The 12,866-nt window shown below is 33.4% G+C and overlaps 1 protein-coding gene across 1 annotated transcript in view; it reads right to left on the reverse strand.

Moving 5' to 3' along the window:
* Window positions 1-12,866, reverse strand: part of LOC142325775 (follicle-stimulating hormone receptor-like) — a 62,367-nt gene that overhangs the window by 12,268 nt on the left and 37,233 nt on the right. Inside the window, exons 4-5 of the mRNA XM_075367806.1 lie at window positions 8,902-8,994; window positions 2,026-2,170 (exon numbers count right to left, since the gene is read on the reverse strand). Of these exons, the coding sequence (XP_075223921.1) occupies window positions 2,026-2,170; window positions 8,902-8,994 (238 nt within the window). The remainder of the gene's footprint in view (window positions 1-2,025; window positions 2,171-8,901; window positions 8,995-12,866) is intronic.

The following is a 12,866-nucleotide window of genomic DNA, read 5'->3' on the forward strand; positions in this document are numbered from 1 at the left end:
CAACTTATGTGGAGTTTCGCAGTAGGCTTCTGCATTTATACTCGTTCCACGTGGCATGAAATCAATCATCAGTATGTCAAACCGATCCCAAAAGACTGTAGCCATCAGTTTGCGTCCAAATGGCTGTGGCTTGACCTTTATTGGTCTAGTTAGTGATTGAAGGTGACGCCATACACTTGACTCCCGTTTTCTCTCTGGCGTGTAATATGAAATCCATGTTTCATCGCCGGGAACAATTGAATTAAGGAACCCATCACCTTTTTCTGTGTAGCGCATCAAAAACTTAAAAGCAGATCCCATTCGAATTTTTTTTGTGACGTTTCGTTACGACGTGCGGTACCCAACGTGCACAAACCTTCCTGAAGCCTAAATGGTATAAACAGGTTCCTGAAGCCTAAATGAACGAAACAGGTTCGCCAACCTGAAGAGAAATTTCCCAGCAGTCTTTACTTTAGAGATACTTTTAGAGATATTTTAGATGATCCTCATTAGTCACTGAAGAACATTTGTATGTCAACCAAACAATATATGACTTACTTTAATAGTTCAAATGGTAATTTTTACCATCTCCCTCTTTTGCCCAGACATAGCATTGATAACTAAATTCTTTTCATCAAACTAAATGCATAATTAGCTAACTAGAGCCATAAAATCAATGAGAAACTTCTAGATCTTTTTTTATTTATTTAAAAAAGGCTTTTTAGCAGTAAACTGGAAGTTTGGATATGCTGATGATCGGGCTAAATCTACCAGACAAGAACTTTTGAGACTACAGAGAAATTTCTCATTCTGACTTGTCAATGTTGACAGAATACTTCCATAAATGGTGACTTAAGCCTAATTCAACTAAGGTTGTAGTGACTTCCTTTCAACTTACAATAGGCTAGTGTATAGAGAGCTTGAAGTATATTTTGATTTGGGTAGAGTTGCTTATGATAGACATCAACATATCTGGATATTACTTTTGATAGAACTTCAACCTTTAAAGTCCATCTTGCAAAAAATGCTCAAAAAATTAAAAAAGAAACAGGTGTAATCCAAAAGTTATGTGATACTGCTTGGGGATCAAATGCGGCAACTCTGAGAACTCTAGCATTAAGCTTGGTGTATTCTGTGACAGTGTATTGTGCCTCTGTGTTGGTAAGTAATGTTCTTCTTTGCAAAGTACAGCTAAACATTACTCTGTGCCTTATCCTTGAGTAATTAGAACAATACCCACATTTTAGTTGTGTGTTGAATGATACCTCCAGCATTTGCAGAGGAAGAAGGTCTTTCTGAGAGTTCAACAAGATTTGGTGAAGTCCAAAACTCAGCACACTGATATCCCAAACTTGAACATCACAGGAACTCCCTTTCCTCTGTAAAATTCTCTCTATGGTTTGAGATGGTGTTGAGAGAAGAGTAGAAAAGATAGTGGCATAAAAGCGCTCTCCTTCAATGTCATGACTTACTGTGTAATTATGAAGTATATCTGGATTTGAGCAGTCCCTTTGAATATGGATGGCTTTGAACAGATAGAGAATGGAGCATGGCAGATGTACACACTCATTACATAGCTGGAGTAGGCTGCCAACATCATTATGCAAGGCAAACCGTAAAACATCAAAGAAAAAGACTACCTTCTCAGAGCATGTGAGGGTAGTCCAGAAGATTTTCAAATGGCAACAATAAGTGAAATTAAATACATAAATGTTAGTGACTTGATGTTTGAATAAAAACTATTTGTTTTGGAATACAATTTGATCTTTTAAATTTTATGTTTGTGTGTAGGTTTTCTATGTTTGATATATTTGTGTGTAGACTGTATAAGTGTTTTTCTTTGCGTATTATATATGCATTTATTACATTAATATACTATTTAGCCAAACTTTGGTAAGTTTAAATACTGAAAATGTCATATGCTAAATAAATAAATAATTGAAAGTCAATCAATAACTTATTTGTCAACTAATTAGATAGTAGTCCTTGTACTAAAAAGTTAAAACAGAATATTTCTATATAAATATGGATTATATAGTTACGTACCAAAATGTATTATTTGATGAAAAGTTTCATCAGTATTAAGTGATGGTAATGTTGGAAAAGAGTGTCTTAATGGTTCTTCTGACTGAAATTTCAACGATAGCTGTTGATGATTTGTGCATTCCTCTGTCATTCTTTTCAGTATCTCCTATGAAGAACAAGAAACATTGTAATATTAAAAATTTTATCATTTAAATAGAATAAATTTGTTTATTTATGCTACAAGAACATTAAGTCACGTTCATTCTAAATAGTGTATTCTGAAAATTGCAATGCAGGGTAAAATTTACCATATATCATATGTGTAATATAAAATAAGGTAAAAAAAAATTTTTATTATATACAAAAACTAAAAATCTAGAATTTGCATTTCAGTTGGTGAACAATCATCATCAATATAAAGGTTTTTTTTTTAGGGGGAGAGAGAAAAATCTTATCATCCGGAACTAACATATTTTAACAAAAAAAAACTAAATACAAAAAAACTTGCAGCCAATATCACAGCTAAAACAATATCACTTAAAACTATCACAGTCAGAAGATACGACGCGCTGAAGAGTAGATGATGCTGCCGTAATCCAAACTGGACCAGAAAAAAGAATAATAAAAACACAACATACATGATCGATCGGTTCCGCACTTGGTATTACTAAGGACTCGTAACATATCTAGAATTTTTAAACATCTCGTTTTTTACTGTTTAATGTGTTTAACCCTGTAAGACGGATATAAAAAAGTAAACCTAAAAACTTAACGTCAGGAGAAATAGCAGCTGGCTCTCTGATGAAAAAGACTTGTGGAATAAAAGGGTCTTGCAGGTGAGAAAATACTACACATTTTGTTTTCTCAGGTGAGAAGGTCAAGCTGGTAACCTAAGACCAAGTTTCAAGGCGAGGTATAGTATTCTGTAGTAGTCCCTCAGCTGTTGAACGGGACATGATGTATATAGCAATATCATCAACAAATAAAGAACATGAAACAGATGGTTGCACAAATTTAGTAATACTATTGATGACTATAACAAATAAGGTGTTACTTAATACACTTCCTTGAGGTACTCTAATCTCCAAGGTGACGCTACTCGACACAGAATCTCTAACATGAACACGGAAAGTTCAGTCATTTAAGAAACCCCTTATGAATGCAAACTCATTGCCCGTGACTCCCCATTCTTCAAGGGTGTTTAGTATATGATGTCACCAGGCCGTGTCATATGCCTTCCTGATATCAAAGAAGTTAGCGACGAGACGCTGATGGAGCAGGATAGCCTTTTGAATAGGTGTTTCCAGTGACAATAAATTGTTAATGGAAGATCGTCCTTGGCGGAATCTACACTGTTCTGAAGACAAAATGGTATGTCTCTCTAAGTACCATGTAAGCCTACGGTTCACCATTCTCTCCATCAATTTGCAAAAAATGTTTGTCAAAGAGATAATGCAGTAATCTGAGGAGCATGCTTTGTCTTTACCAGGTTTAAGTACTGGTACGACAATGGCTTCCGACCAGATGGGTGAGAAGACTTGAACAGAGAACAACACATTATAAATTCGCAATAGTTGTTGTAGTGCCGAATTGGGAAGGTTTGAATGCATACTGAGAAAGATGTTGTCAGGTTCAGGGGAGGTGTCAGGTAAGATTTTTAATGCATGTGACGTTGAATGTAAAGGGAGCATTTAATTCAACGATGGAATCATGTTTAACGGTACTATTTTCATCTGTATCTTACATCTCTGAGATATTTTAGTATATGATGAAGTGAGAGATAACAAAAGAAAGCAAGCTGCCAAGTTTGCGATTGCAGGAGAAGACCTAAGAAGTTCTCCATCATGAATAAGTCCAAGAATAGATTATTTCTATGATAAGAAAATTGCACGACGCTTCTTCCATATAGTTGACAAGGGAGTAGTACGTGAGATGGTATCTACGTAATTCATCCATAACTTTCTCCTAGCGTCTATGAATACCCGACGACACATCGCTCACAGTGTAAATTCAGGTGTAGGTCTGTGGTTAAATTTACTCTATGCCTGCTGTCATTTCCTAATCACGTTTTGGCAGTCATCATTCTACCAAGGAATGGAGGAACATTTAAGGTTTCCAGATGTTTGTGGAATGTAACTATTAGTATTCTCGAGTACCAAAGAGGTAAAACAGGTAAGTTGATCAAGGGCGTCAACAATATCATCATATAGTGATGGGAGGGCTTTAATGGTAATCATTCCAATTTACTTTTTAACAATCCATCTCCATGGCGACCATCTGTTCACCAATGGTTGACACCAAAAGTAATAATTATTGGCCTATGGTCACTGCCATTAAAGTTATCACAAGTAGACCAATTAAGATGAGGAAGAACTAGATGAGCATAAGGAGAGGTCGATGTTGGACAATGTACCAGAAGATGATGACAAATGTGCATGATCCGTCATTCAGCAGACAGAGATCCTAGTCCTCTCACTCTGTCTATGGTATTTAATTGATGAGAACTGATTATTGAACTGCATGAAATATGGTGGGCAATAAATTCTGCTACTATTAATGAAGGAGATGGAATCTGGATGAGGAGATTTTGTATATCTAAAGCATCGAACTTGGAGTTTGGTGAGATATATTGACTGCAGGGATATGCAATTTGAAAGGGATAGAGATTTTTATGGTAACAGCAGAGATGAGAATAGCCGGTAGTATTCTTGTAGCTGACACCCCGTTCTGCATGAAGGCACTAACACCAGACCATTTTCTCTACTATCTACGAGAGAAATAGTCCCTGAGTATAATTTCACCTTGCCGCAGGAGTTTTGTTTCTTGCAAGTGCATTATTAAAGGTTCTTGTGTATGTATTAATACTCTTAACACCTTCAATGTGGAACCGAAGATCTCAAATGTTCCACTAAATAATGTTCATAAATGAAAGTAACTATAGGTATAGAATTACAAATATATATAAAATTAATTATAGGAGATCTGGTTTTTCTTTTCAGAAATTTTAATTTTAATAAACTTTGATGTTCTGGGGTCAGACAGTCTCTCAAGCATTTCTCCAATATACGAGGTAATGGAGGGGGAGATTTTGAAAAAAATGAGAAGTTGTAGTCTACAACCCTTGTGTGGATTGCTTGTGTGGGCTCCCTTAACAGGAAGCTTATTAGATGGCTTACAGACAGTTGTATTTATTCCTGTCCATAAAGGCAAAACTTAGGGAACAGGAACTTTCAGAGGGATCCCAAAAACATTGCTTTCATTAACTCCAACTATTTACTTCTTGTTCATATTAATTATCTAAGAAATAGTATCTGTGAGCGAAGCAGCTTAAGCACTGCAGGATTCACGCTATGGATTAAGCACATTTGCAGGGGCTTCTTGATGTAGCAGCAGCAAAAGAGATGTCTGTTTAACCAGGTTCCAGGAGTTCAGTGTCTTTTTATATTCTTTTTGTGCAGCCGGTAAACATAGGTTCTGTATGGTACAAATTTTGAGAATTGTCTTCTCTTCTTTAAAAGTTGGGCTATCTTGTGAGAGAACTGAGTGTGATCCTCCATAGTTAGCACATCTTTCTTTCTCTTGACATTTAGTATCGTTGTGACCTTCATTAGCACATCAAGCACATGCTGTAGTTTTTGTGCAAGATGTAGTGTTACCATAACATTGACACTTGAAACATCGCCGTGGGTTGGGAATGAAAGGTCATACTCGAACAGATAGGTAATTTATTTTCTCTGATGGTATGGAAGGGTAAACATTAGTACAGGGTCATTCACGGGAACCGGATGTTTTTAAAATAATCATAAAAAATTGAATATTTACTTTAAAAAAGTTTTATTGGTTCTGAAACACTTGTTAAATCAAAGCATTTGTTACTTACTCATGAACGAAAAATTATGTCCAAGAAGTGATGTCCAATTTGGGCAATACATTGTAATAGCCTTTCACGGTAACTGGCCTCAATTCTTTGCAGCATGTCTACATCAATCTGGGTGACGTGATGACGAATTGCGATCTTTAGGTCCTCCAATGTACGCGGTTTATTGCCGAACACACGCGATTCCAGAAACCCCAACAGAAAAAAATCACAACTACTCAAGTCGTGGGACCGAGGGGGCCAAGGAATGTCGCCGAATCTGGAAACAATCCGTGTCGGAAACAAGTTACGGAGAACAGTCATCGTTGCCCTCGCTGTGTGCGCTGTAGCTCCATCCTGCTGGAATAACACATTTTGAAAATAGATTCCCCGGTTTTGTAACTCAGGGATGAAAAACGTATTCAACATCGCAATGTAACGATCAGCTGTTACAGTTACGGCAGCGTCATTTTCTTCAAAAAAATATGTTCCAATAACACCGACCTTTCCTATTGCACACCAGACAGTCACCTTTGGGCTATGAAGTGGTCTCTCGTGAAGCTGATGTGGGTTTCTTTCTGCACAATACCGGCAATTCTGTTTGTTGACGAAGCCATTCAGATGAAAATGGGCTTCATCACTCATTAAAAATAACAAATTTTCATTTTCTTCGAAAACGGTAAGCATTTGTCGACAAAATTGTAATCGCTGCGTGAAATCTTGCTCGTTTAACTGCTGCACGACGGCTATCTTGTAAGGATGGAAATGCAGGTTTGTATGCACAATTCGTCTTACCGTACTTGTGCTCATTTGAAGCGCTGCTGAATGCCTCTGAATAGAGCGGCGTGGGCTTCTGACAATGGCTTCCCTTACTCGTTCGATGTTATCCGGAGTGCTAGCAGTTCGTCGGGGACCCGGTGGTTTTTTCTTCAATATTGAACCGCTTGTTCGAAGGTTGTTTACCCATCGCGATATTGTGTTACGAGAAGGGACAATTGCATTACGATGGATATTAAACTGATGGCGGCGGAAATCTCGCTGAACAGCAGTTACGGATTCGTCTTTTCGCACAAAACTGTCATACGCTTACAAGCGTTGGTCTAGCGTCCACGGCTCCACCTCAACGACTAAAATGTAAAAGTTATGAACAAAGGAAACGTCAGACACCAGCCACGTGCCCCTCCCACCACGTACGCCCGAGTACAACCCACTTCAAAAACATCCGGCTCCCGTGAATGACCCTGTGTAAGACCGAGAGTAGATTCTTCCATTCCGCTTTGATGTTTAATTATTGGTTTCACCTCTATAACTTGGTAAGGAAGCTCACCAACAGGATTTGTGGTATACCGCTTTTATGTTGATATCAGCCATGTTGGTGAGACCCTGCTCATTAAATGTCTTAACCAGTATCAATCCGTCTCTCAATTTCCTGATGTTTTTTGGTGAACCACTTGAACCTATTATTACTTATTTTTCGGTAAAGGTTTCACCTTTTGAAGGGAGTTCCTTCCTGATTTTTTTTGCAAACTACAAATTGGATGTTTTTATACTGTGAATGGTATGCGTCACCATTTAAACAATAGAGTTCTTATCCTCATCAGATAATTCTGAGTGAACTCTTTTTGCATAACATCAGGTGTTGGTTTTTGTCAGATGGGCCATCAACCATTATAGCATTTATCAGAATTAGAAATTCTGGTTGCACGAGTACCAGGGAAATACAGGACACCTCTGCAGAGCCCACGCTTACAGAGGCAGAGCTACATAGAACTGGGTTTCCCCAGCTGCCCAGAGGATATTTGTTTGAGACTTGCTAGGTAGAGCTATCCACCCTTTGGCATGATAGTTTTCATCTTGGGTGACGGTTATGTTTTGTAAGCTGTCACAACTCCACCGAGTATAAGTGTAAAAAGAAATAGTGTAAGATGTTGTATTGCTGGGTAAGGTTATATCTTGCAGTTTGCATAGTGTTCGTGGTATGGTGTGTCTGGTGTAAAAGCTTAAGCAGCTCAAAGTGCAGTGGGAAGAAAAGCTGCATAGGCTAGGGCCATAGAGACACCAACCCTCCTAAGCCTTAAAGAGTAAAACTCTCTGTTACAGAGAATAAAGATATTAAGGAAAAATATAAAATGAAGCACAAAAAAATACTAAAAGAAAATAACCGAAAGAAATAAAAAACACACACCTGATTGGCCGCTAACACTGAAAAGTTTAAGATTTATAAATTATATTTTAAGCTAACCCAATGGTTAGCTTTCCTCTTGAATTTGATGAACTTGATTGAATTACATTTAATTTTATTTTTAGAATGGTATTAATAAAGAAACTCATTGTTATATTATTTGTAATCTATGTAGAAATATTTTTATCTTTATAGAATTATTCTTGTTTTGCAACTTTACCTAATCATGCTGACCAGTTATTGATGTAATGGTCAACATATTGATTTGTTACTGAATGGGTCTTGCTAAATACTTTCATCTGTCATCACTTCATAGTTAAGATTTTTCAGTACACTACAATCTACATTGAAAATATTACAACATCAATATTTTTAAAATAACTGAAAAAAAATTATTTATTTCTATCAATTAATATATGTCTGTTACGAGTCTGATTGCTAATTCTAGATTGTTTGAAATATTCTTCATTCCTTTTTCCTTTCTATTCTGTCCACATCTTATTACACTAATACATTTGTTACATATTGCATCTTCAGTTCAAGTTGCAAGTTAAAGGTTATTTGAAAAAGTTAAAATAATGGTAATGATTATAATCTTATGATAAATTTCATTATTTTAATTTCATTTGTTATAGTTATATTAATTTAATTAGGTTAGTTAATTAAAAAGAAAATATGCAGAAAAAATTACTTTAAAAAAGGAATGAAGAAATATCATAGTCGACTGACGAGAAAAATAATACAGGATCATCACAAATTTTTTTCCTTACCACACCTTTGGATATTTTCAAAGCTTTAACTTATTGGTCGTGTTCTATGTTTTAATTATTGGCAATAAAGATAATTTTTAACGACTGACCTGATGTTTTTGATAACCCAGTGAATCATGTTGTGCAGGAAAATGAAAGGCACAGCAGTGACAAGAATAAGTTAACCAGACTTCCTTAATTGACTGTAAATGAAATATAGGTAAATTAAAAAAAAAAGAGTATTATAAAATATATTATAATAAATAAATTGTTATCACAATCAGAATCACTGGTGATTGATTACCATTGACAAAAATACCACTGATAAAGAAGCTAATTATGTCTTATCTCTACAAAGACCTTTTGAATTCATCATATAATTTGAAAAACAGCTAAATTTAAGCACATTTTATTCATGCTGATAAATGACATTAGGATGAACTACCTTGTTCAGATAGTTACGATCATGGAAATGTGAAATAATTTGTAGAAGAGACAATTAAGTCAATGTAACACATTTGTTTGCAAATTTAGAGATTATACCTTAGAATATTTAAAAATTTTTGATGACTTTAAGTTAAATTCCCTATTAATAAAAAAAAACTTGGAGAATGTTTACTGAGGGCTTTGCTCTTATCAGACTACTACTTATGAGGAAAGTTATTAATTAGTCCATCAATAATTTTGTGGATTTGATTCAGCAAACTTTATATTTTTAGTTGTGTTTAATCTCATTACTCATTGATTTTTTTTTTTTTTTTTACAAAGAATATTAATTCTTGTTGGCTCCACAAAAACAGTTGATTTTTTTATGAAACCATAAATTCCCCCACCCTCTTGACTGATTTTAACCAAATTTAAATGGCATTAATATGGGTCATTAAGTGGCCAGCATCAAAATTTTATAAAAATGGTTAATTTAGTCTGAATGAAATCAAGCAAAATGAAAAAATATAAAAAATTATACTTTTCTCCATCCCTGAATGAATTTACCTGTACACATACAATTAAATACTAATGCAGTGAAATCATCTAATTAGTAAAAATTCCAGAAGTGACAAAAAAAGTGTTTTTTGCTCCCAAAACCCTTTCATGACGGTTTGAATAAGACCAATCACCATCAGAAATTATCTTAATTATTTAATGGTAATTAGATTCTGTGGAAAAATTTACCTACCCATTAAGTCCATCCAGTCTGGAGATATCAACTGAAAAACAGCCCATATATATTATAAATAAATAATCCTTTTTGAATTTTTCATTGACAAAATTTTGTTAGAAGGGGTGTCATGAGAAATCAAGGTCTGCAATACTATACTACACAGCCATACTGTTTGAATATATAGTTGGGAATGTAAAAATTTAATTTTTGATTGGAATTTTATTTAATTACCTTTTGATAATCAATTTATCCGTCTATGTGAATTTGAATATAAAATAATAATAGTAATTTAATTTAATGAGTACTTTGCCAGTCAATATATTGCTTCACACAGAATCCTTCAACACAGAGGTGTTAGCTGAATATCTATTGCATTGATATACAAACTGTTAATATAACGATACACACATTACTTGTTAATATGAATCTCGTAAATACAGAAAATCCATAATTAATAGATTTTATTAAAATGAAGTTCAAAATCGACCTCGTTCATATTGTATAACAAAAATTTCATTTTATTACAATTTTTTTTTTTTTGATACAACCATTAAAATAATTAGAATTTAGTTGCTATTTTCTTCAAATTAGAATTTTTGGTTGATGTCAATATTTTAGATTTTTGAAGAAAACTGTCTTAAGTTGAAAAGCAGAAAATTATCTCCATCAATGGCATGTTGTCAAAAAAATGGTAAGTAAAGTAGAACTGTTATATATTTCATTTATTAAATGGTCCCTTAATTGTGAAGGCTATTGTTAAACAGCAAACAGATGTCCCAAAGTGTGATGATGATTACAAATGATGTTTTGTTACCTTAAACCTGTTGTACTAAAGACATTTTACCGAAGTGTAACACTTGGTAAATGAAATTTGATTTTTGTTAATTTTAAATTTAATGGGATTATTAATAAAATTATTACTTTTTTAAATTTGGTTAGTGACTGAAAAATGTTGCCAGAAGTAACTTTGTTTATGCTAGCTAGGTTTCATAATTATTCCTTTCACTGTAGTGTTACAGTGTTATCACTTTATAAATAAATTGTATTGCTGCATAAGTGTAAGACAAAATCTGATCCCTGTTTGGCTGTTAAATACATATTATTCCTCATTTAGCCTGCTGCATGGATCTTATTTCATTAAACATACAGGGATGCAGTGGATGGCTGAATGGTAAATAAACAGATAGATTTTTTATTCTGTTTGATACATAATAATAAATTATATAGATAACATCAGGATAAAAAAGATAACTCAACTAATAAAAAATAAAGTGCTCTAGAATTTTCTTGGCTGGATTCAAGGGAAACTATGGTAGATCCTTGATCAGAGCATCATCACATATACATATTATAATAATTTTCTGAAAATTCAAATATTTCATTAACATGCTTAGCACTGGCCAATTAATCTCAAAATAATAATTGTAAAAAGGAACACCAAACACAATAATAGAAAATATAATAAACTACCAAAAGTTAAGGATTTTTTTGGTAAGCGGGTACCCTTTCTTTATTAGATTGTACAAAAAGAAGTATTGTGATCGCGAAAAATTCTGGTTTTCAGATTTCAACGGAAATATCCATTTTGACCATCCCATAATCCATTTGACCAGTTTCGGCGTGACGTCTGTAAGTACGTAGGTATGTACATATGCATGTATCTCGCATAACTCAAAAATGATTAGCTGTAGGATGTTGAAATTTTGGATTTAGGACTGTTGTAATATCTAGTTGTATACCTCCCTTTTTATTGCAATCAACTGAACCAAAAGTGTCCAAAAAAGCCCAAAATCCCCAAAAATTTGGATTTTGGACTTTTAAACTGCAGTAATAAGCCCTCATTGAGAGCTTTTTAAGGATATCATAAGGGATGCCTATGATCATTGGTACTTATTTTTAGTGGTTCCTGAGTTATAACCAAATAAAATTTTAATTAATGAAATATTTGGATCTTACATGGGAAGGAACATCGGTCAAATCAGACTTTTTTTTTAATTTATTTTTTTTACCTTTTTTTTTATTTAAATACATTGATTTATTAATAACTATTAACCCGTGATTGTAAAAAAAATTCACAATAACTAATGTACAATAATAATAAAAAAAAAAAAAAAAATGAAAAAAATCTGAAGTTATTAGTGAAATAGAATTTTATGTACTTTTAAAAATTTGTATATGTAATTTAATAGGCATTATTACATTTATGTGTATGTAAGAGATTTTTTGAAACATCTGATTATTTAATATTAGTTTAAAAATATAATTTAGAATCGTAATTTTTTGGATTTTCTAGTTAAATTTTATTTAATTATTCTGGAATTTCTGTTTAATTTTATCTACATTAAAGTTAACTACAGAATGACTGAAAAATAAACCTTCACAAGAGCAAAATATACACTGAGGCATACATGCCCGATCTTTGATAAATTGAAAAAAATTCTTATCTTTTAATTCAATGCTACTCTGATATTGTCGGACAATATTCTCCCTAAGTCGGAGTTGATCATCATTTCGTTTATTTGTTTTTTGTTGCCAATCATTTAATCGCTCTTTGGTTTGATACAATTCTTCTGATCTTAATTTGTGTACACGTTCTCTAGTTTCAGCAATTGTGTAACTTTTTATTAAAGAACCTCTTTATTAAAGAACCGCAGGATCGTATCTCACTTTCAAATGAAATAAGTTTAAATGAAGTGCAGAAAAAATGTGTGTATGTAATTTATTAATAGGCGTACAAGGAAATCAAGTGGTGTCCACATCAGATTTTTTAAAATTTATTTATTATTCAAAAATAACAATTTTTACATTTATAAAATAATAACCAAATAACTTTTTTTTTTTTTTTAATAATGATTGTTTTATTAATTACAGGAAATATAAAAAATCCAAGATTGATTGTTAATATGGAAAATT

Source organism: Lycorma delicatula, chromosome 5 (assembly GCF_047948215.1).
Source record: "Lycorma delicatula isolate Av1 chromosome 5, ASM4794821v1, whole genome shotgun sequence".
NCBI lineage: Eukaryota > Metazoa > Arthropoda > Insecta > Hemiptera > Fulgoridae > Lycorma > Lycorma delicatula.